The following is a 26,309-nucleotide window of genomic DNA, read 5'->3' on the forward strand; positions in this document are numbered from 1 at the left end:
GATCTTTATTATTTCATCTTATAATTGGGGTGTAGGCATAGAACCTGTATAGGACAATGAGTTGTTTCAACACTTTCACTGAACATCTCGCTCAAACGTAAAATTGGGTATTGTCTCTTGTTGAAAAAAAAATCATTACGCTAACAGCTGTTACTCAAATGTGAGCTAGTAATATTTTTTCCGGGTTTTCACTAAAATTCCCGACTTTTTCCCGGTTTTCTTAATTTTCCCAGTCACTTGCCACCCTCATATTTCAATACAGTTTCCCTTAAGAAGGCGCAAACCAATAGTGTGGAAACGTGGTGTTAAATTAAAAATATTTTTTTTAATACACTATTGACTGAAAAACCGCTAATTAACTCAACATTCTATACTAGTAAGATTATTTATTTAAAACAATGACTTCAAAATTCGGAAACATTGTTACCACGTTGCAATATAAACTTTTTATATTTTTCTCGAGTTCAACGACCGGAAAAACGCGAACAAAAGTTGATTTTCCTTAAAAAAATATATATGTCATTTAGTCGAGATGCGAGCAGAGTATTTGTTTCAATTTGTGCTAATAAATTAATAGCACTGGCTGTCAGCGGCCATGCTGCAGCCCACGTTTGTTTCAGTTTGAAGTGCGACACATTGAGAGAGTAAGGAAGGTAAAAACAAATTAAAACACATACGGACTGTTAATTCATTTTAGCATCGATTGAATGCATCATTTGCAAGTATGTTGACAGACCCGAAAAGGGGTACGATCCCGTAATCAACTCGTCTTTGACGTAGCGATAAACACTCGACATTCTTCGGTTATGGACGGCGGTGTGGAATCATCCATTGCGGGTGTCTTCAGAACCACTGCGCGCTGGTCTAGGTCGTTGTCAACGCTTGCTGTGTTAAAAAGCACAGACAGGTCAAATTTTCGAATTTGGTCACACACCTAAAATCAACACGAATCTTCACTCTGCCATGGCTTGCTGAGATATTACGAGGGGCCTGTTTGCGTTGCATTAAAAATTCAATTCCGCTTTCGCGAGTATGTCTGTGCTCAAAGCGACCACAGACCCTCGAGCAAACATAAAATAAAATTACAATAATAGTAATACGGCGAAGATGTTGATCGCAGAGCAGGCAGTTCTCCAGCTCCAACACGGGTAGATGACATTCGATTTTAGTGACAATCCTGCTCGTTTGGATGGTTAATATTGTTTGTGATGGTGTTGATGATGGTTGCGTCCTTCGCCTGATCATACATCCGCACCTGACGGTACGGCATACACTTAATGGAATGGATGTCGCAGGTCACGATTTAACTGCGTTTTTTGAAGAATCGTCCAATACTCAGCGACTCGGTCCGGTGTGTCAGTATGCGTTTTCATATGTGTGAATTTAGCACATACTCAACACCGCAAGGTTGGTATACTAATTGGAGAGTTAACCTTGAATACGGTGGTTAAATGCAGGCACTGCAATTGTAGTCTTTTTTAAATGGTGACACCTGATGTTAATTGAAGAACTTGGCTTGGTCGGTGTGAAGGTACAACGCCATAATTGGAGATCTGCTAGCGACAACGATTTGGTTGTTAACCGTTGTGCACTCGAAAAAAAAAACACCTTTAACCACCCGAATGGGTACCCGGGTACCCATTTTTTTAAATCGCTGTAAGTTGAGCATTTTTCAACCGATTGAAGTAATTTTAGCACTGTTGGATTCAGGAACTTAAGCTCTTTGGGATTGGTACCCATAAAGATGGACATGGTGCTCCTGGTTCCCAGGAACCCGGATATCCTAAATGAGTTCCGACATCGAGGCATTTATACACGGATTTCACGTATTTTTGTAATCTTATCTAAGAATTGCTATATGAAATCAAGTGCTATGCTGAGTTGTTATGTTTATATATTTCAGGGGGCATCCGTTATGTACGTAACATAAAATTTTGAATTTTTCTACCACTCCTTTCCCCCTTTGTCGAGCATTTCTCAATCTTTTCACCATGTATTGTCACGTATTTTTGAAACCTCTCCCCCCTAAACGCGTGACGTACTTTATGTATGTTCCCTTATATACTTCACTTTCTTATCTTCAGTTTGAAAATTATTATGTACTTCAGGCCTATTGCGAGGAGCACGCAATACAATTTTTAATTCTGGCAACAAACATTTCGAAACATCACGAAGTTACTTCCCAAACAGTTTCGTTCTCATTTATATTTCCTTTTTTTCGTTCTATGAGAGTAAGTCCAGAATAGGCCAACTACCCTTTAGATGACGTCATTTTTCTACAAAAGGTTCATTTTGGTACGGCCTTTCTCAAATAGCTGGTTTGGAAAAGTTTCAAATTAGTAAATGACATTTATGGTGGAAAACACAAGTGTCGGAACATTCTACGGAAATCCGGATTAACGGGAACCAGAAGAACCTACTACAGCAATATACACGGCCATCGAAAAGTGGATAAATTTCTGAATTTACCCGTACTGAAAAAATTCAAATCGGATGGAATTTGCCTTAGTTACAAGCATTTTTATTTGTGGGTACCCGGGTACCCATTCGGGTGTTTACGTAATAAAAAAAATTTGAGCCCCCCCATTCGACCCCCCTTACTGTAAAATGAAAAGTCAAAGCATGAGAAGTTATGGTCCAACTAGTTCTTGGAATTGACCGAATTGCAGAATCTTAGTTTAAACCTAACTCAGAAATTTCTTATTTTGAAATTCGAAAAGGTACCCGGGTACCCATTCGAGTGCATAAGGGTTAAGATCGTGATAAAAAAAAAATGAGTGGCATTGTTCAATTAGAGACGTTAAATTGTCTATAGCGAGCTACATGTCGAATTAGGAGATAGCTTGTTTTGTAGCTATATTTTGGAACTCGAACAAAAGCTGACCAATTATAGACTTATCCATAATAAGTAGATTCGAGACATTATTTTTTAGTTTATGTTCTATGTTAGTATTGAAGAATTTCGTAGCGTCCTCCAAACTACATCTCGATTTTGCTTTCATTCCCTACGGCCAAATAATTTTTTTAAATTACCAGCTCTGTTTCAGTCGAAGATGCCGAAACAGGTTTCAATCAAAATTAAGAAAAAACGCATCCCACAACGGTTAAAAGTGAGCGGCTTCTTATCTCGTAGAAGTCAATATATCATATTTTAATGCGCGCCTATAAAGGCTATCTCATCGTCTTTGCTGGATTGAAACTCTGGTGAAGCTTGGTTTATTATTGTTTTTTATTATCCTCTAAACCAGGTTATCTTCGCGTAGCATCAAATCCGTCCAACATCTGTCAGCAGTAATGTCACGTGATGAATAACGTAGTACAGTGACTTATGGAACTGGTACCGTAGTTCCCATGAAAGAAGTAGGTCATGAAAATATATCCTATGCAGAGTTTTAACCTTTGTCTGATATCTGTGTTTCGCAGAAAACCAAATCACTGATCCTTCCCATAATAAATCAAAGCTGAAGCGCAAGTGCCCGGCGGCGCCGCCATCTTGTAAATATAAATAAACAAGAAACTGGCAAAAAATCGTTTTCAACACCATATCCTATTCGATTTTTTCTTGTTCTTCGCAAAATGCAGGCTTGTGATGATGTGCGAACGTAAATACGATAGACACCATCAACAACATTTTTAATTTCATCGATAAATTTTGCCCATCGGCATCGGCGACTAAGCAGGCTTTGACATGCATTGTCGGCCATATGGCTTATGATTCGATCGTAGTGTGCGGAAGCTAGTATCGAAGGGGGCTGGATCCGATTTTATTGCTTTACTCTTCGCCTTATGATCAAGATTTGGCTGGACGGGGATCAAATCATCGGTTGGTACCCGCAAAAGTAACGCAGATTACCTTCACTTGACGGTAACCAAACAAGCAAGATAGTTTACAGTTTATCGTTTTTTTTGTCTCTCTATAAGAGCGCCAAAAACGATAATGCGGAGACTTGTCTGATTAATCTGAATCAATAGCACCATTCGGTATTATTATTATAATGATCGTTCTCAAATAACAACAATGCCATGAATATGCCAAAGCATCAACAATACGTATGTGTTATGCAGGATAACTTTCTAAATCCTAAATGAATAATTCGATTCGCTATCTTGACCATATTCAAGCTTTGATCGTGTGATTAGCTTTTATTTATTGCTCTGGATGGTGAGCAGCTCTAGACTGTTTTGGTTACAAATGTGCTCCGAGGTAATTAATGTTTGGTGCAAACCATTGGTAATTAATCCACGATAATAGATCGTATTTCAGACAAAGTTTTATGTTTATTTTTCTCAAACCTCCGACTGATCGATATTGGCGTGCTGAAAAGTAACCTCAATGACCGCCAGAATGAGCTGTGATCGCAAAAATATATATATGTGACATTCCACGCAAAATCCGCCATCCAAATTTTTTTTTCATCTAAATATTTTTTTTCGGTAAAGAACTCGAAAATATTCGACACGTATTTTTTATTTCAATATGGTACGTGGAATTTTCGAGATATGATTTTTTGAACTTTCGCGTTTACAAAAAAGAGCCTTTTTTCAACAGCCTATACTGTAAAATCTAATAAAGATACAAAAATTCGTCCCAGACATGAAATGTGCGTCTTTTCATTAGATTTCAAATAAGCGATTCCATAAAATAACCTTTAAAGTTAATAATGAAAAAAGTTAAAAATTAATAAACAAATAAAAAAATTTCAAATTTGGGCCCAATTTTTTTCTTTTTTTGTTGAAAAAAAAGCATTAGGGGTCTAACTCAATCTTGGCAAAGTTTCAGAGCGGAAAGATCAATACTTTCGGAACAGTGAATTTTTCAATCACGATCCGGACGCGCGGAGCGTACCGCAGCGCAACTCGCTCAGATAAGGGGTGAACTTGTCGACACATGTCGCGCCACTGATCGAATCCTAACTCTGACAGTTTATTGTTAGCAATGTTTCAGATATGTTTGCGGTGTAAAAATGAGTTCAAATAGCGAAAATCGTTGCTGCAATCCATTTAACTTTAAGACTCATGTTAGCAAAAATCAAAAACGAGTAAAATATGGGCAAAGGATTTACGTGAGTATTGAAATAGTGATGAAACACAGTTTTGTAAAAATTGCGAAATGATGCAATTTTCACTATTCAGCTGTGAGGAAAAATTCTGCTGATGCAATAGTGATTACAGATTCTGAATCCTCTGAGAATGATGACATTTTACAGAAGTAATTCTTTCATTTACTTACATCGTAACATTGCATTTCTCAAATTTTAAAATATCGATTGCCTTTTTAGAATTAACTATATTATCCTTCCGGTTATCTTACCGAATTGAAACAAAAAAGTTTTGCCAAAAAAACTGGAGTATTCGTAAGACAGCGCGTACGATGAACACATCAAGATATTTTGTTACGAAAGTAGGGAATCTCGTGGGAAAAAAGGATTATTGTGATTCCGAGAACAAAATTAGTAAAAACTAATTTTTTATCAAACTTTTGATGTCTTTACATTAACAATTATGAATATTCATATATTACAGAAAAACAGATTTCCCCTGAAATAATAATTAAAGTCAAACAATTTTGTGTGCACCGTCAAAACATCATTTGCTTGCAAAAAAACCGAATTTTTCAAGAAAGGAAGAAGAAACTCAACGCAACGAATGTTTTTGATTTTTGAATTCATTTTTACACCGCGATCCTAACTGAAACGCTGCCAACAATAAACTGTCAAAGAAAGGATTCGATCAGTGACGCGACATGTGTCGACAAGCTAAGCCCGTTTCCGAGCGAGTTGCACTGCGGTAAGCTCCGCGCTTGCGGGTCGTGATTAAAAAATTCACTAATCCGAAAGGGATCAGGGTCATTTCGCCGAAAGCCATTTCGCCGAAAGCCGTTTCGCCGAAAGTCATTTCGCCGAAAGGGTTATTTCGCCGAATGTCATTTCGCCGAATGGGTCACTTCGCCGAACGCCATTTCGTCGAAAGCCATTTCGCCGAAAGGGTCATTTCGCCGAATCCTGAAATCGTCTTGAAATCGTAATTAGAATAAATTTAAATTAAAGACAAACGAAAGATGATAGCGTTAACGCCCGTTTTGTTGACCTACCATTGTACTTCTTGAATAAAGATTGATTCATGAACCTCAGAAAGTAGTTCCCAAGAAAACTTGCTGACTATTAGCTAGTAAGTACCAAAGCAATTGCATAGGTGTATCTACCAGGCAAATGTAGGTGGTATTCTCCGTTTATTAAGTGAAAATGAAAAAATATCTAATGCGGCTACGCCGGCTGTGCCGCCGAGCCATCTTGGCTTCGGTTATGTGACTGCGCTGCACCTAACATGCAGGAGATATGACCCATACTGCGAAATTACCCTTTCGGCAAAATGACCCTTTCGGCGAAATGACCTTTTCGGCGAAATGACCCTTTCGGCGAAACGACTTTCGGCGAAATGACCTATTCGGCGAAATGGCATTCGGCGAAACGACTTTCGGCGAAATGGCTTTCGGCGATATGACTCGGTCCCATTCGGAAATATTAATTTTTCAACTCTGAAACTTTGCCAAAATTGAGTTAAACCCCTAAGGCTTCTTTTTTCAACTAAAAACAGAAAAAAAATTAGGCCCAAGTTTGAAAATTTTTATTTTGTTATTTAATTTTCAACTTTTTTCATGAAATTTACTTTAAAGGTTGTTTTATGGAATCGCTTATTTGAAAGCTAAGGAAAAGACGCATATTTCAAATCTTGGACGAACTTTTGTATCTTTATTAGATTTTACAGTATAGGCTGTTGAAAAAAGGCTGTTTTTTCAAAAAGGTGAAATTTCAAAAAATCATATTTCCAAAACTCCACGCACCATATTGAAAAAAAAACTTGTCGCGAGTTTTTTACCGAAAAAAATAGTTAGATGAAAAAAAATTTTAGATGGCTGATTTTGCGTGGAATATATAATATATAAATACGAAAAAAATCTTGGCCTGTGATTGAAAGAAAAAAATTCGATATCATTCTATCTGTTAAGAAAATAATTTATGTCATTATTTTGAGATGAGCTGGAAAGTTAAAGCCGTCGATATTCTGTGATTGTAGCAGCATACTCTTCGTAGGTTACCTGGAATACAAGTTACGGACGCCAACGGTTTCCACTTCAATGAACAGTAAGATTAAATGCAAACCATTCGGTGTAAAATCACCACTAGGAGTTGTAATCTATCAAGTATCGATTTTGAAAAATAGACTGAAAAAGGCTTGAAAATTGACTTCATCAGAACCACATTGGAATAAATATGTTAAATTTTTTCCCCGAAAGAGCAATTGAAAATACTCATTCTAATTGCTCTTTTTTCGTCGACACAATTCCTGCATGGAATTGATTTCTTACGCCCAAATATCAACTGCGTCGAGCTTTAGATGTGCTGTAAAATTTAATTTCTATCGAATATTTTTTTGATGAAAATGAGATTTATGGACGTTGACTGTCAGCATATCTCTTTTCATTCATTTTACTTTTGTTGCCGAAGCTCCTAGAATTCATCGTCAATTGAATAACCGTACATAGTCACTTGAAGTTTTGCTTACTCAGTTTGTAGTGCCAAGTAGTCTACCTGTTTCATTGCCTTCACTGTGGGTAGTGAGCAAGTGCGAATAAATAGACATAAACATCAACTTGATAACACAAAACTCTCTCCGACCATAATGATAAACAGAGGGTGGCGGTTCTGATTTGAGATCAATTATCACCAGAAAAGTTAAAATCGATCATTTCGACTGTTTAAACTGACTGTTAGAATGTGAAGTTTACTAGCGCTCATCAGTGTGTGTACACATTCGATTTCAATTGAATTGAATGAAGTTTTACAGAACTGGCAACAACTGATCCGAAAATATTCTACGAGACTTCTGGAACAACATTTTTGATAATGCTTAAAAAAATAATTAAAAAAACATGAAGATGGAATAATTAGCTTATACGAAATCGGTGAATACAACTTCCTGTATAAATACCGCATTCCTTAAACTTCACTTCGGTAATTAATTCATATGCGTTGCGTTGAAAAATGTTAGTTGCATCTACCATTTTCAAAATTTATTGGGTCTAATCAGCAATTAGCAATACTTTACAAAAAAAAAATAACCAACCTAGCTATTGAGTGATAGGTATAAGCATGATGGTACGATTGGTATTACCAAATGACATAAATTTCTTGATATTCTCATCTCAACCGCACAATCACATGTGAGTTCATAGGTTCAACCAATTCCGTCGGTTCAATCGGTTCTATCGCACCAAGCGTATATAGTAATTGATTCATAACGCCTAACAAATTAAACCACGATTAAACATCTCCACGCCAAGCCCTGATCACGTTCTATCTTCTTTCATTCCAGTGACTATCAGCGATCGTTCCGGAATCCAATACCAGCTGATTTATACATCTTCAATCAAACTTCGCCTCTCCGCAGTAGGCCAGAAGAGGTTTGAACGAAAACAACAAACGCATAAATTATTCTCCAATCGCTGCAAAGCTCGGCGTTTGCTCGCAAAGAAAAAATCGCCACGATTGTAATCCAAGCAACCTTGCGGCTCTGACTTGCTAGTGTACATAACAAATTCAAAACTCTGACCTTGCTACGACGCGGACATACTCGAGAGCCAAGCTGTGTCGTGTCGGAAGAGTTTCAACAATATTGTGATTATTACTAGAAAATAGTTTCGTGTTTGGAAGCAAATTATTTTATTATTGAATGCTGTTAAAACCAACCGTCTCCGAAGGAGAAGAAACGTAAAGTTACAAGTACACTCTTCGAAATCCTATCGCGCGAAGGTCGCGATTATCGACGAAGAAGAGAAAAAAATCAATCTGTGATTATTTTTTGTTAATATTTAAATATCGCTTTTAATCAACGTGAAAGTTACACGCCGAATACCCGCCAGCCATCGAAAAAAAAGTGGTGATAGCGAACGAGAGGAAAAAAAAGGAAGAGAAACGCTACTAAGTTTATTACCTGCTGTTATTAATATTTAAAGTTTGGCGAGAAAAGCAAAAACGGGCAAAATGTTCAACTCCAACCTTAGTCTGACCGTGCCACCCCTGCTGGGCATCGATGGTGGGGTGTGCACCACACCCAGAACACCGGAAATCCTCAACTCACTGATGGCCATGACAAACCCACTCGAGTACTCCTACCCAGTTACGGCGGCCGTAATGAACGGTTCCTCCACTACCTGCAACAACAATCCCACGTCTCAGGTAAGATCACTGGCTATTAATTGAGTGAAGCTCCATTTTAATCAAATTAGTTACGCTAACAGTCACTATGGAAACCGCCTACTACCACGTACACACACTATTCTTGTTTTTTTTTTCATTGGATTCGTTCCAAGAACCTCCTCGGAACATATCAGTTAGAGTTACCCACCGAGCGCGTAAAGCAGGCCATGATTCGAACAAATTTCTCTCTTTTTTATTGAAAGCCGTTAAATAATAAAGTTTTATTTTCGCCGAGCCATTTTTATGAGCGAGATAGGAAACCGAGCGAAATGAACTGCAGTAAAAGTACCTCTTCCTGCACGACCCTGTTCGAAGTTCATTTCATCGCCTCGGTCGCAGTTCCACTCTGGTGTTTAATATGGTTCCATCCATATGTGGTTCCATCGTGTAGATGTATGTTATGTGAACTGTATATGTATATATTCACATGTATTCCCAGCAGTACAGTTCACACGTGTTTCAAGTGACAACTTGCAACTCAAAAACCATATAAACCCGAGCGACGCCATTTCACCAGCGCCAGCGACGAGTGAAGAATGCATGGACTGGCGGAGACGTTAAAACATAAACATATCAAACATTCCCCAGACCCATCATGCTTCAGAAATCAAACAGAAACTGTAGAGGCGTCAGAAGAGATAAACTGCGAATCAGGGTTGTACCAAAAGACAGTTTATTCGCTAGTAAACTTAACTATTTGTGTTACCTAAAATGTCATTCTAGCAGCAGTTAACCCTTTCACGATCATAAGATGTGCAGGACGAAATATGTCAGCACAAGACAATATTTTAGGTATTGGGGGTGTAAATTAAGAGAATATCACCAGAAAAACATAGAAGGGTGCATAAGTTTCCTATAATTTCATGGGAAATATTTTTCCCTATGATTCTTAGAAATAAATAAAAGAAGAGTTAGATTTATTATATCGTAATTTAATTTATTGCTTAAATTGCTTTAATTATTAGAATAGTAAAATAAATAGTTAGTTATGGCATTCTACGAAACGATTTCATGTACTTGTGGACGTTGCACATAACACATTTATTATGTGTTCTATTTTTATACGTCATTTTGCACAAATTTTTTTAGTGCAATAAAGATTGATAGTTCTTTTTACTTATTCGTTCAGAAACACATTTGTCGCCTTTGAAATAAGTTTTCTTTAACATTCAGTAAAAAAACATCGATTTAATAGTAATTAAGAATCCATAAAAATTTTTAAAGAAGGGAAACATGGTTTCCTTGAGCGTTAAGGGGTTAATAAGTTGTTCAATACTTGTCTACTGCATCTACCAGCAGTAGTGGAAAAAGATAACCTTTCACTATCTTCATTTCATTGGATTCATTTTCAATTGAGAAATCATCTTCTCAATTGTTTCTGTCTAAATTTCTGACAAAGAAATGAGGGGGGAAGATGAGGTAAAACAATGTTAATAAGAAATGTTAATAATGTACCATGCGGTACCAAAATCCTTAATGAAACTAAAAGTGCTTAGAAATTTATTTACCTGAATACCTTCTTTAATTAAGAGGAAAGCATTTTTACTACCCCCTAATTTTGATGCCTTTTGGCCCGTTGTTAAAGACCATTCAGCCTCTATGTTTAGATACCTGTGACTTCTCGAAATTTAAAATGTATAATTTGTCAGCTCTTCACGATAGGAAGTTTCACTTTGGCGTCAAATGGTGAGATAACTAAGTCCTCACAAGTCCCTATCTCATGCCTCCCCGAGCGTCTATGATGACATTTGGTCAATAGAACGGCGTCGACTGGGTGCTATCGCCCTCTGCGTTAGTAGCAGAATGAGAGGGTGCGAAATGGCTTGTAGGTTGAAGCCCATCCTAAAATGCAGTGTTTATCATAGTATATTACAACATATAATTCTGTTGTTTATTACATCATGTATTATTATTATTATTATTATTATTATTATTATTATTATTATTATTATTATTATTATTATTATTATTATTATTATTAGAAGAGCGTAACTTACACTGCGACATTAACTGTTATATTGTATCATAGCATATTATTTCACATATTATCGTCTTACACTATTTTATGTTATTATATACTATGTTGGATGGTATTATACTGCATTGCATTATATCATATTATATTGTATTATATTATATTATATTATATTATATTTTATTATATTATATTGTATTATATTATATTATGTTATATTGTATTGCATTGTGTTGTATTATATTATATTATATTATATTATATTATAGGCTTTATTATGAGTAGTACTACGTACCTCTGCACAAAATAAATTTGTTTTCCTTATCATTTTTAAAGTAAATTTTAACTAAATATCAAGGTCGTCACAAGGTGAGCTTGGTCCTCACTGGTTCCTGTTTCATGCCTACACGTGTGTCTGTGGTGACAGTTGGTCGATTGAATGCGTTGATGGCAGAATGAGAGGATGAGAAATGACATATAAATTGAAGGAATATAATATCATAGCATATCGCAACATATCATTTTATTCATTCTATTATTTATTATATAATTCATTGTACTATATTATGTTGTTTTTTATTATTATTTTCATTATTATATTTTCATTATTTATATTTATATTAACTTGTCATCAATAATAATAACATATATTATTTTCATAGATGTAGATATTATTATTGTTATTAGAAGAGAAATATTCTACTTCCTGCAGTATTGCGAAGATAGAAGAGCATAACTGACACTCTACATTAACTGTTATTTTATATATTGATTTATAATATATTATATTGTATGACATTGTATTATATTATATTAAATTGAAATATATTATACTATATTATGTTATATTATATTATTTTGTAGTATTTAAGTGTTATTATTATTAATATTATTAGTATTATTATTATTATTATTATTATTATTATTATTATTATTACTATTATTATAATTACTATTGTTACCATTATTATAATCTTTATCATTATCAGCTACATTTTCATTTCCATACTACACATTTCACTTTACACATATGTTATTAAATTGTATCATATTATATTACGTCATATTTTGTGGTATTATATAATATTACATTGTACTATATTATACTATATTATGGTACAATGTTTGGTATTGTTTTATATAGTATTGTAATGCATTTTTTTAATACACATTTATAAGTGTATTATATTGCATTGTGATGTATTACCTTTTTATATTTTATGCATAATAATATTTTATTATATTCAGTGTCGTATAGTGACCAAACTATATTAAAATATATTATGGTGTATTTTACTATATTATGTCACATAACATTATCATACTATTATATTCATCATAAAATAATACACTGTACCATACGATTTTGCACCGTTTTATACTATATTGTGTTTTATTGTATTATACTGCCGGAAATTATATTAAAGTGTATTATGTTTCATTATATAATACTATGCTCAAGTACATTGTAAGGGAAGAGGGATGGGAGTGCATCAGGGTATCTTACAAGTGAATGACTGGATGAAGGAGTGAAATGTCAACCCGATTCACAGGGGAAAGCTGTGTGTTTTCCCCAGAAGGTCTGAAATGAGTAAGACGCACCCTTCTAACAAACAAACCATCAGGCAGGTTTAAGCTGGTACAGCGAATTCTTTTATTATATGGCCGGATGTTATTGCTGGAAGGCGCCGGGTCCTCAAAGCCCATTTTGGCTTTCTTAACAGCATTAATATGAAAGTTATCTGATAATCAAATTCGGATCTCTCTTAAAGCAAAAAATAATCACATTCTCAAATTGAATGGCTTGGAATTGACATGGTCTGATCAAGCTAAATGCTTAGGTTTAACGTATGACAAAAAACTCAATTTCAAGTATTACATTGAAGGAATCCAGCAAAGTGTAATAAATATATTAATTGTTTATATCCTCTTATAAACAGAAATTCTAAGCTCTGCCTAAAAAACAAGTTGTTAATTTATAAACAAATTTTCAGACCAGCCATGCTTTATGCAGTACCAAGTTGTTGTTCCACCAGGAAGAAAACGCTTCTAAGGATTCAGAACAAAATTCTGAAAATGATTTTGAAGCGTCCTCCCTGGTTTAGTACAAATGAATTACACAGACTCACAAATATAGAACCATTAGATGTAATGTCACATAATATTATAAGCAAATTCCGAAAAAAATCGAAAGCGAATCGATTCGCTCTCTGTATTAGTTAGTAAGTTAGTATATTCCGTTTCCCCATTACACAGTACAAGTAGGTTTACAATTTTCCCTACACAAAAATCACAGAATTGCGGAAGCAAATGATGTCTTCATGGTAATAACCAGATCATGTAAATACTAGGGCTGAAAAGTCACCACTTGTGGTTGAACACCCCCTATTTAAGTCTTAATAATTTAAGTTTAACGCATATTTCAATAAATATTTATTTAAAAAAAATATACGAGTCTAGTATTTTTCGATGGAGAACGATTGTTCCAAATATTACGAATTTAAGAGAGATCGTATATCTTTTTCTCGTGAAATTTCAGTTATTATTAGATACATGTATCGGATGTTGTTTTGATAAAAATATTTTCGTTATTATATTTTTGAGGTTCTGTTGCATACTGATAAAATTCAAAAACATCTGGTCTTTGAAATTTATTATATTCAGTTCTACTGATCGGATCAATTCCATTCTTTACATAATCTTTTTCGTTATAAGCAAAGCCTCGGTGTTACATTCCTAATTATTAATTTTCCCACCAGCAAATCCTGATTTCATATTTAACCTAAAACGACTAAAATCATATATTACTCTAACATTCTTGATGATAAACCCTTTATCGACCGAACTTGGAACCTAAATCAGTCATCACAACAAAGCCTACCCACGCCGATCTGGGTTCGAAGGTAAACGGGAATTGCGTGTTTCAGATCACAACGAATAAATTATGGTTCCCCATAAGAATCGCATACCTAAGCAATCAACCCACCACGGCGTGATTTACCTCTAGCTATCGATTCGAAAATGATGGTCAACTCAACTCACCGGATCCCACTGTTTCCGGTGTGGTTATAGACATCATCGAACGTAGTTTACCTTCGTGCAAAGGCTAAAAAAAACACACAGTATAAAACTCATTACCCCCTGAACTTTATATGTTAGACACCTGTAACCGAAAACGCTGGCACCCAGCTATCCGACACAATCCGAGTCAGCGGTCGAAAAACATCGTCCAACCCCTTGAAACAATATAAAACCGAGCGTCGTTAAAAATGTGCACTATGTTGAAGCACAATCAAGCAACAATGTTTGTGCACATTTTATATGCATTAATTTTATTGCCCCAACACGACCGTGCTATCAAGTGCCAGCTCGGCAGCAGAACGTCCTCTTCGACCACCCCCGCAACTCTGCGACCTTATGTCCACAGTACAAGTTTTGCACAAAATGCATTCAAAGGTGATCGCCGGATCGGAAGAACGTCCACCGACTATCGCGGTCCGCTAATCCAAACAAAAGCCCGTAATATATTGTCATTCCAACAAAAAAAACCCATACCCACCCATAAAATCAATGAACCACCGGAGGAAACAGATAGCTTACCAATATACGAGAAGAGAAGAAGGTTGAAAGGTGGGCCTTAATTCAATTTAGCCAGTGGGATAATAAATTAACCCGTGGTCACATTCAACGCGGCACACGGCGCGATCGCTACACAACAAAGCATGGCCAGCTGCGATGGTGATCTCGATGCGCCAGTCAGCGTCGGTGGCGCCCAGTGGCAGTGATTGGAAGCGTTCTCCAATCACGCGACACAGAAGAAACCTGCTGTACGGCCGTACTGTACTCGCATATCAGTCCCATGTGGATTTCCTCCATTTTTGAGTTTGCTTGACGAATGAAGTGCAGTTTATTTTATTCGGTAAAATGAGAAAAAAATATCCACATTTGTTTGGTGTCAACTTTCAATATTTGTTTTATGGTATAATAAATTTAAATGATGCCGATTTTCAATATGGATCTGGAATGCGAAAATTTGGTAATGCACAGCATGGTAAAAAGTCTCACTTCGGAAAGTTACGCGCTAGCTTTAAGAGACCATGGGTATTATTCTGTAATTACTTAAAACTATGAGTTTTTATTATTTGTTGATGGGATTTGGAATCTGAAATCTTTTCTATGCTCCCAGTTCCTAGCGTCATTCAAGAGTGCAGGGTGGTCCCATTTCGAGCGTTGCTTTCAGCCTGACCCTGCCGTTATTTTTCTCCCGTATTATAACTTATTGTTTTTCGAGCATTTTCAGTTTCAACTATCGCGAAATTGACACTTAAATAGATAGTTTATTTGTGCATCGCCTACAAGATGTGTGTACAAGACCTACAATTACAATTGGCTAGGAACAAATTTTGAAGATTTTTTAGGTTTTTTGCGTCGTCATAATAAATGACGATTCACAATTTCCGGTTTTGGCAACGCGCTCTTGACACCGGTTCGAAATTTGGATCCACGTAAAATAAAAGCATTTTTATGAGACAGTAAGACCTCTCATTTGAATCTAAGTAGGAGTATTCTCTAGTCTTCGAAATTAATTTTATTTGATATCGAAGGAATCGCTCAGCTTGTTTCTAATTTTTTATTACATCAAGAAGCTGTCATCAACTCAGATCTACAATTTATCAATACCCAACGAAAGATAGGTTTTTAGAAAAGGAAGAAGAATGAGATTTGGGGGAAAATGCGAAAGACGGAGCACTCGAACCAGCAAATTTTCTTCAACTCGCAATTTGTTGCATCTAGGCACCTCAAAAATAATGTCCCTAAGCAAAAGGGTGAAGCCGGGTAAGCATGTAGAAATTGCCCCCAAGCAGAAAAAAGAAAAGTGTTTGTATTTGAGGCGATTTTCTAAAAATGTTAACCCTTCAACAGCCATACTCGTGGAGTTTCTGATTTTCATTTTATTTAATTTTCTCTTAAATCTGTTTAGCAAAAAAAAATTTAAAAAATCAGGAATATTTTTTGCATTATGGGAAACCTTTCTGACTTTTCTTATAATTCGAAATGTATTTCATGTAAACAAATGTCAAAAATTGTCTATTTTTTTTATTCTGATTTTGTACAAGATATCAGATTTGAAAAAAAATTAATCGATCGAAAAACCTTGCGTCTCCATCTATAACTTAAGTTTAGGGCTTGGGCATTGAAGTATTTAATAATAATAATAAGAGAATTTCAGCTCCAGGGAAACAGGTTCGTTTGAACATTAGTGCAAGTGCGATTGTAATTCATAAGGATAAGCGTTTATAAATAACATAAAGAATGAAATTCTCCTATTATTAATTACTTCAATACCCAATCCCCTGAACTAAAATTGTAGAAGGAAACGCATGGTACTTAGTTTTAAAGTTAAGAGGTATATGGTTTCAGAACTAAATACCATGCGTATCCATCTGATAATTTGATGGAGACATATTTTGTATGGAGGCTATACGTAACAACATGCTTATGATAATTTTTACTGACTGTACATTGTTTACAATCAACGGCAAAACAAATCTCGCATGTATCCACCACAATCCAGTACACAGTTAAACTTTAGAGCTCAAGTCGGTGAAAAATTTGCATCGCCGAGTGCTCGGTAATTGTCTCGGCAAAATGTACAAATACTGAGAATATCAGCAACAATTTTGCTGCTAGCTCGAAAAAAGCATTCTTAATTGAATCATGACTATCCGAGTCACACAAATCATTGATAAATACTGGTGATTGTGAACCGAAGAAGTTGGTGTACTTTTATTACCCCCTCGTGAAGTTACGAAGTTTTTTTTAGGGTCTATCTGAGTCAACGCCTGAGCAAATGGTACTATGGAAATTTTTGTTGTTCAGATTATAGAGGTTTTAACGTTAAGATCATTCGCTTCTTCGGGCTAGAAAAAAACATGCTGACCCTATGAGCAGGATTGGGAATCGAACCTAGGCGTTAATGAAACTAGAAAGTGCTACATACGACGATTTTCCTCAATTGAAGGTTACAAATTATATGAATGGTAAAAACCGTTATAAGGGTTAGATTCCTGCGGTAAACGAGTTGCGATGCGCTACTTTTAAGGAAGTTATAGGTGTTACGAAGTGTTATCTACGTCACAATTTTGTAAGTTATAGGTGTTACCAAGCGTCACATGCGTTACTTTTTAGTATGTTATAAGCGTTAAAAAGCGTTGTATGCGTTATGCCAAAGGCATTATGAAGCGTTACATGCGTTTCTTTTTTGTGAATCATAGGAGTTACGAAAGTTTACAAGCGTTACTTTTTTATAAGTTAGAGGCGCTACGAAGCGTTACATTTTTTAAGTTAGAGGCTACCAAATTACGAAGCGTTACATGCGCTATTTTTTTGTAAGATATAGACGTTACGAAGCGTTACATGTGTTATTTTTTAATGAATTAGAGGCGTTAGCAAGCGTTACATGTGTTACTTTTTGCTGAGTCATAGGCGTTCCGAAGTGTTACATGCGCTAGTTTGTTATAAGTTAGAGGCGGTACCAAGCGTCATAAGAGTTACTTTTTTAAGTTAGAAGCCTTTCATGCGTTATTTTGTTATAAGTTAGAGGCGTTATCAAGCGTTACATGCGTTACTTTTTTATTAGTTACATGAATTACTTTTTTGTGAGTTATAGGCAATCGAACCCAGGTGGGCTGCGTGAAAGGTTCGTAAGTTATTGGCGTTACAAATCGTTACATGCGTAACTTTTTTTTGTTAGGTGAGACAAAACGTAACATTTTTTAATTTAATTGATACAAGCGTTACGAGACGATGTATCTGTTACTCTTTTGTAAGTCTAGTGTGTTAGGAAGCGTTATATGTTACTTTTTGTAAGTTATATGTGTTAAAAAGCGTTACAAGAGTTCTGGCACTGCCGATGAAACACACAGCGGCAGGTCCTGCGAACCATAGCAGAGTCAAAACCACATAAAACGAAATCCTGGGTCGTAGAGTTGAACAAAAAAAAGGCGGGTGGGTAATTTCAGTGACATAACTGGATGACGTGAATACGAAAACAATTGACATGTTCCTTAACACTCCCGAATATCAATTAGTTGATCAATTGTATGAATTATGAAAGCATTCCCTTTTTCCACATATTTCGCAAAAACAAAGAAGGCTTCACTTGATCTAGATTACTGTAAATTTCACACAGCGAAAAGTGTACAAATCTAACCAAACTGTTCTAGATTTGCACTAAACTGAGGATATTTCCCTTCGATTTGCGAGCAAGAAATCCTAATAGTTCTATACAAAACTTTTAGAGTGAGCTGTGGCAGTGGCGTGGCAGCTGTGACGTGAATTTGTCGCAGTGGCGATATTATCCAAACTGATCCAATTTTTGTTAGGAGGTTTCTTTTTATGTGATTTCGTTTGTAGCTCTTTCACTAATGGGCGGTCTTAGCGACCTAAAAATAGGAGCATGTAGAATTTTAATATCGATTATTTCCTTTTGGATTTGCATTTCATTGAAAGAAACTATCAGAATGCTGTACGGGATTCATTCCTGCCTTTAGAAGGACCAAATTGTAGAACTCACTACGATATTAAGCACTGTCCGGAACATTTTTCTCGAACGATTTGTTGTACAGCAGCAGATATTTTGTTCTCCTCCTCAAAACGCATTCTGATTGGCTGGTGTTGACATGGGTCAAATGAGACAGGTTCAATAGTGTACTACTGAAATACTTCAATGATGTTGCTATACACGTTTAAGTTGAAAAATTTCGATTCTATTGGTAGTTAGATTATATAAATCCTCTCACAGATCACTGAGCTATGAGCTTTCAAAATACGAGAAAGGCAAACGCGCCTTATGAATTATCCTTTTTGATACTCGTTTATACTAAATATTTCAGAAAAGTTTAATTTTGAATTGTTTGAGATTATGTCACACAAATTTAATCATAAAATTGTGATCATATTTCCGATGGCATGTATCAAAAATTATGTTGATTCGTTAGATACAACAAGAGATATCCACGATCAAAAACTTATCACTCTCTCAGAGGGTAAATTTTGAAAAGGCGCCCCATAGTAAAGTAAGTCGACGACAAAAAAGCAAAACAGAACAGATTCATGTACAATCTTACACGTGAAGAAACGCGTTCATATTATGTAATGTTATATTCATGTAATAATGTTATAATAAAGGTGCAGTTACCAGCTTGCTAACTCTGCCGATTTTGAACGTTCAGTGCAACCAATTTATCAAAGTCACGTGCACAATTGAACTATAAACATTCTATTTTTTCAATAACCTTTTTTCAAACAAATTTGAAGCCTCAGTTTTCGGTTAAAACTTGAAATTTTATTATTTTTTCGCCAATGCTACATGGAAATTGCATACATTTCTTCATTTTTGATTTGAAATTACTAAGTACAATTTTTGCTGCCCTTGTCCATTGCCTTCATTTGTTAAAAGAAAGGTGTCTATTCTGCTTGAATGCTAATAGAAGGCACGTATTTTTTTTTTTTTTTTGAACAAAACCCGCGAGCGGAAATCTGTACGGAAATGTGTTATCGGAGAGTGTTAACGCAAGGAAGTAAAAACCGAAATATTTTTTACAAGCAGTTTTTAGAAAAATGGAAGAAAGTGAGTCCACTTATTTTTTCATCGACCCCAGATTGTTCACCAGTTTAAAGACTGTCCCAGAAAGTATGAACGCAACCAAAAACCGTTGCCATTTCGCAATGATTCAGAATCTGTCAACCACTCTAACCACTTGTGCAGTTGTTTATTTGTTTTCATTAGTTTGTTTCGAAACGCGTGGACTTTCAGCAGAACAACGTCGAAAAATTGTGTACAAATGGTGCACAGAACGCGGACTGTCACTGAGAAAGATAGCAAAAATGGAAGGAGTAAGTGAAAAAGCCGTGCGAAATGGAATAAGGAAGATCAGTGAGGATAACACCTTTCAGGATAAACCGAAAACGGGTCGAAAAAAGGCCTGCTAACCCTCAGTTGGATAAACGTGTACTGAAGGCGTTCGAGCAAAAGAAGGAGGTTTCAGTTCGGGATGTGGCCAAAAAAGTGGGCACTTCGAAGTCAAATGTTCTTCGTGCTAAAGAACGTTTGAATCTTCGAACCCATAAGAAGCAGAAACAACCAAAACGTAGTCCGAAACAAGAAGCATCGATCAGGCTGAGGGTTCGAAAGCTGTACAATACGATTCTTGCTGGAAATTTGAACTGCATAATCATGGACGACGAAACCTACGTGAAACTCGATTACAAAACCTTGCCGGGATCACAATATTATACGGTGCGAGAAGGGCAAGTGTTAAACCAGTCCGAGACATCGATTGAAGTCGAAAAATTTGGAAAGAAAGCTATGGTCTGGCAAGCAATTTGTAGCTGCGGTAAGATTTCGAAACCCTTCATCACCACTGCTTCAATGAACAGCGAAATATACATCAAGGAATGTTTACAAAAACGACTTCTACCCATGATTCGAAGCCACAGGGATCCTGTTGTCTTCTGGCCAGATCTTGCTTCTTGCCACTACTCGAAATCAACGGTAGAATGGTATACTACCAAAAATGTCACTTTCGTCCCAAAAGACATGAATCCACCAATTTGCCCACAACTTCGACCAATTGAGGAATTTTGGGCATTAACGAAGGCACATCTTAGGAAACATGTCTCGGCAGCCGAAACCATTCAACAGTTCGAAATATCTAACATTTGTGAATTATTTACAGCGAAATCAAAGTGCGTCCTTACTTTCTGGGACAGTCTTTTATCCTACTATCTGTATTCGACCGGAAATCCAAGACATGATATTTGACTGAAACCAAGGAGGAGGCTTCTATCGTATCAAAGAACGCTTACTAGCAACTCATCACTCGATTGAATCAGTGCCATCAAAGAGAGATGGATATCATCGCAGCAACAAAAAACCGGCATGGTTTATTTAACATTGAATAGACACCAGTGCGAGAGCGAATTTCTCTCGATGATCTATCTGAGAATCAAACGCTAGCAGGCTGCAGTGGGGATTCTCTCTGAAGCAACAAACGGTCGCTTATTCTCGTTTCGCGATCCGATTCTATATGGGCAGTTGATAATTACGATAGAATCATTTTACTATTGCCGCCGTTTATTCTAACTATGTGCATATAACCTTTGTATAAGTTGTGTCAATGAAAATGTATGTGAATGCTCCACAAAAGTGTTTTGAAATATTGCAACCTAGTATGAGAATCATCGCTTCGATTTTCGGCGATAATTATCAACTTGCGATTCTCTCTTGGTAAATTCCACACAGCACCGATCATTATCAGACTGTAATTTTTTTTAAGGGCCATGAAATACTCAGAGTATGAAGTGGAGCGAAGAAATGTAGGAAAATTCTCTCACGGTTCATGCATTGAGAGACACGAGTTTCTGTAGCATCTTCTACCGGATTGAAAATGTTGTATGCAATATAGATAAATATCGAGTAGCTTCTGTCAAATTATCGGCAATCACCAACACCGACTGAAAAGTCTGTTTTATCTCTACTACTTTGCTTTGCTTTCCAAGTTGAACTGATACACTGCATCATCTGAACTGTTTTCATTTGAGCTGCAAGTCGAAGACTGAAACGTTACCAAAATTCAATTAATTTCTGGATATGAACACTTGCTGAGTAACAGGCACGTTTTTCTGGATTTTCCTTTTTTATTTTTTATGTTGTGAAATGTTTAGTCGTGGTCGTTCGGTGAAATAGTGGAGAACCAGATAATACGAGATATTCATATTTTTTAAACAACAAACACATCCGTAATTTGATATGGTAGGGGCGAATGAAAATCAATTTAACTGATAAATCGTGGCCTCCAAAACTTCGTTGTCGATGTTAACACAATCTGTTATCTACAATTTAACGATATCAATCAACGAAACCTGCAGCATTAGACGTTCCTAGCACAGAAGGTTCTGTCCAGTGTGATTCACATTGCCGAGTCCCAAACTTATCGCAATAGTCTTTAGATGGTAAAATTAAGGTGAACAGAATTGATGCATTGTGAATGTCAGTGATTTGATCATCTCTTTTATACTTCTTCTTTTTTAGGCATCACACGACAGCCATTCGAACAGCTCTGACTCGCCCCTGGACTCACCGGCTGGCCCTGGCAGGACTCCGAGCGTACAACAGGTAATTTTTCCCGCCTGTTGCTTGTTGAATTTTTTTTTGCTTTCTAGATTTGCTGTCCGGCTCAGCTTCCCATACACTCACATCTCTTCATTCATCATTCAATCACGCAACGCAGCCATCTTTGATCAGCCAACGGGAAAACGAAAAAAAGATATCCAAAAGACGTCTGCACCAACAAAACGAGTTCCTTTTCCATTAGGAAGTGATCCGGGCGACCAAAGCCGCTGGTATCGCGAACAAAAATAAAAACGAAATTCAATAAACTGAACCGCACTTCACCAGCGACTGCTGTGCGAAAGGTTCGAAGATGCCCCAAAATGAACAGAAAAAAATAACATCAGAAACGACCTCGCGAGTAATTTATTTAGCGAGCGTTATTCGTGCCAAATCTTTGTCGAGTTCAATAAAAAAACCCTCCGACTGCGATGAGGGGCAACGACTACGATACTGGGACCAGCACGGTCCTCCCGCCTTCTATTTTTTTCGAAAGCTTGGACATGAATCGACTTGGGCAAGAAAGGTCAAGTGCCACGCTGAAATTAAGTCCATAATCGATGATAGTGCTTTTCTTGAAATTTTTGTTGTTGGGAGTTTTCATAGGTGGAATCCTAAATTGTCTCAGAACGTAGATTTCTAACAACCCCCATGTCATCTGTGGCGAACGAATTAAAGAAAGGAGAAGAAGAAAAAATAAAGTTGACGAGTAATGACTGCGCCCACACCAGAGTTCACACTCGCTCCGCTAGTGGACTGGTGTTACTTTGCCAGCTCCTTGTTCCTCTTTTTGCCTTACAATCTGACTCGAATCAACGGCCGAACACAAGAAGTTTTAGAAGACAAATTTTGGTTTGTGTTGTTCAAATTATAAATAATTTGTTTTAAATATTTGGAAAGGTGCTTTCAAAATCGTTTTTGGGTAGCTTCGTCACTGACAATGTTTTACTGTGAACTGTTTCCAAACCCGTTGAATTCGCATTGTTCTAGGATCTCGTAATCTACGAGATTCTATTCTACTCTACTTAACTCGGTAATTCTTCTAAGAACCATCAACTTCACACAAAAGAACTAACTACGATGTGCTTTTTCATTGAAATAAGGAAATCAGTTGCAAAAAAATTAATCAAACCAATATCACAACATAGATTCTGACTTTAGTATTCGAGGAAAATATTGTAAATATGAATAAATATCGAATAAATTTAACATCGAATGAATTTAATTATTTGGTTTTTTAAGATCCTTCAACTTAAGCTTAAAGAACTGATCAAGGAGTGAATCGAAAATAAGCTATCCACAAAATTTTCTTTCAAATTATGATAAAAAACGATATTTTTATTTCAAACTAAAAATTGATCCTTTATTGTACGAGGTTAAACTTGAGCGTAATGAAAACCGGATGAGATTTAAGTTATTCCTTCACGAATTTTCGAACTTTTGATAGAACGCTCTTCATCAAGTTCCGGACAAGTGTTGCATCGCATTTTGTTGACGCTTGTGTTCCCAGCTGCCTTACCAGTCTACTTGAAGACCCTCCTCACGATTTCCCAGTAACGTTCGATGGGTCGAAGCTGAGGGCAATTTGGTGGATTGATATTTTTCTCAACGAAATTTATACCCTTTTCCGCAAACCAATTGAGAGTGGTTTTGGCATAGTGAGTCGACGCTGAATCCGGCCAAAAACAGTGGAGATGTACTATGCTTCTTATACAAAGGCAGCAATCTATTCTGGAGACACTCAGATCGATAGATTTCTGCATTTATAGTTCCGGTAGTGTAAACAATGGTTGACTTCAAACCACAGGAACATATTGCTTGCCATACCAGTACCTTTCGACCGAATTTCTCCACTTGAATCGACCTGTCCGAATCGCTCACATCCTCCCCGAGGACGATAGTAAAGTATTGTGGACCTGGAAGGGTTTTTGAGTCCTCGTCCATCAAAACGCATGCATCCGGATACTGCAAAAGACGCGAATACAATTTCCGGGCCCTTGTTGCTACTCGCTTCTTCGGTTCTATACTTTGTTTCGAGATTTTCTCCTTCTTGTAGGTCTTCAGGTGATTTTGCCTCTTCATCGTTCCTGCTTTTTTGGCCAAATCATGTATTTACATTGATTTGTTCTTCATGATTAGAGATACCACTTTTTGATTCAGTTTCGGGTTGGAAGAATCGGGTTTTCTGCCTCTTCCTGGTAGCTCATCCAAAGAATAGTGTTCCCCAAACATATTAATGATAGTTTTAACACTTGCGTGATGAATTCCAAACCGCTTCGCCAATTTTCGCATAGTAATGTCCTTCTCACTTAGCCATGTGTCCAGAACCTTAATTTTCACTTCCTTTTCAATACGCGATATTTGGAAAACGCAGAATTTCAACCGCACAAACAAGTAAACAAACGAAAGCTGACAGCCAAACGCACAGCATGCTGTGATCTGAGCATAAAAAACCATCACAAATACATGCGTACAACACAAATGTATGTGGATAGCTTATTTTCGATACACTCCTTACGATATTATTTTCCATTGTAATGAGAAAATCGACAATTGAAATATCAATTCAAAAGTAGTTGATTTTTTGTGGTGAAACTTATGCTAGATGTAGTTCGAAAAATCAAAAATATCAACTACAATAACTTTTTTTTTATTTAAAACATATTTTTTTTATTCAGGCCTATTTGCGTAGAAGCTTTACGTGGCTGATTGAGCCGATTTTTTAAATAATTTTTTTTTGAGTTGGATGTCGTTGTCACCCTTTTCTAGGGGGAGAGGAGCTTCCATTTCCCTCCTGCGAGGATTGAGGGGCACTTCGTTCGTGGTTCGTCTCGTCATCCATTGCCGCATCGATGGTATTGTTGTCGATTTCCGTCTTCTTTTCGTTGCTAGTTTCTGTAGATGCACCTTGTTGTATATTGGTTGCAATTGCTGGTTGGTTGGAGGGTAAGTTGTTAACTGCAGCCGGTGTACTTTGTTCTATAGGAGATACTGATGGTTTCGTTGAAGGGGATGCTTCATTGTTGTTGGCGGCTGACACAGGTGTACTGGGGTTGCTTGGGGTTTGTGTGAAGGAAGCACCGTTGTCCTTTGGTGTAGTTGTCTCCTTGTCCAGTTTATCACATGGCTTACCGTAGTGAACAGCTTTTTGGTAATATTGACATGTGGCCATCTGATTGTCATAGGTAACAAGTGATTTGCACGGAACTCTTGTATCTTGACCGAAAATCATATAAGAAGGTATAGGCTTCTTCAAGTGTATGCGTAATAAACGTACGCCATTTAGAATATCGGGGAAAAAATTCTTACACTTTTCTTTTTCGATAGAGAGAATCTCTCCGTATTGGGACATAGTTTTGCGAATATAAGAATCGGTGACGGCAAGCGGTTTTGTTTTATGGACTGACTTGAATGAGATGTCCCGGGTTGGCAGTTCAATGCATAGGGCACTGGTCTTACAAGCCAGTTGCGGTATGTTCGAGCCCCGACCTGGAAGGATTCCCAGTGTCAGTAGGATAGTAGCACCAGCCATGCAATGGGTCTGTACACTCTGAATCGGCTGCGAAGTTTGTTGAAACAGAAGGTCAAATTCCACTACAGGAATGTAATACCAAGACTTTGCTTGAATGAGATGTAAAACCGAACTGTACTAGAATAACTTGATTAGTATCCAACCCTGAGCCCTCATACCTTATGATAAAAACCCTTCTTAATCCACCTAGTGGTGTGATAATGCCTTTCTCTTCTTTCATAACAGTCTCATGAAAATATGTTTCATACTTTTATTAAATAATTTTGGATACTAATTTTGACACCAATTGATTCAGATTGATTCGAGTAGTTCACAAAAGCATGCTTCAGTGTTTATGTCACACAGTCAGCATCATTTTTCCAAACTAGTGCT

General features: G+C 36.6%; 1 protein-coding gene across 4 annotated transcripts in view; it reads left to right on the forward strand.

Moving 5' to 3' along the window:
* LOC131432730 (activating transcription factor 3) overlaps window positions 1-26,309 on the forward strand; it is a 170,267-nt gene that overhangs the window by 115,482 nt on the left and 28,476 nt on the right. For all 4 annotated transcript variants that reach the window (XM_058599208.1, XM_058599205.1, XM_058599206.1 and 1 more), the window contains 2 exons: window positions 8,374-9,236; window positions 22,328-22,411. In XM_058599208.1, the coding sequence (XP_058455191.1) occupies window positions 9,042-9,236; window positions 22,328-22,411 (279 nt within the window). In that variant the 5' untranslated portion in view covers window positions 8,374-9,041. The remainder of the gene's footprint in view (window positions 1-8,373; window positions 9,237-22,327; window positions 22,412-26,309) is intronic.

The sequence above is a fragment of the Malaya genurostris genome, chromosome 2 (genome assembly GCF_030247185.1).
Source record: "Malaya genurostris strain Urasoe2022 chromosome 2, Malgen_1.1, whole genome shotgun sequence".
In the NCBI taxonomy this organism is placed as follows: domain Eukaryota; kingdom Metazoa; phylum Arthropoda; class Insecta; order Diptera; family Culicidae; genus Malaya; species Malaya genurostris.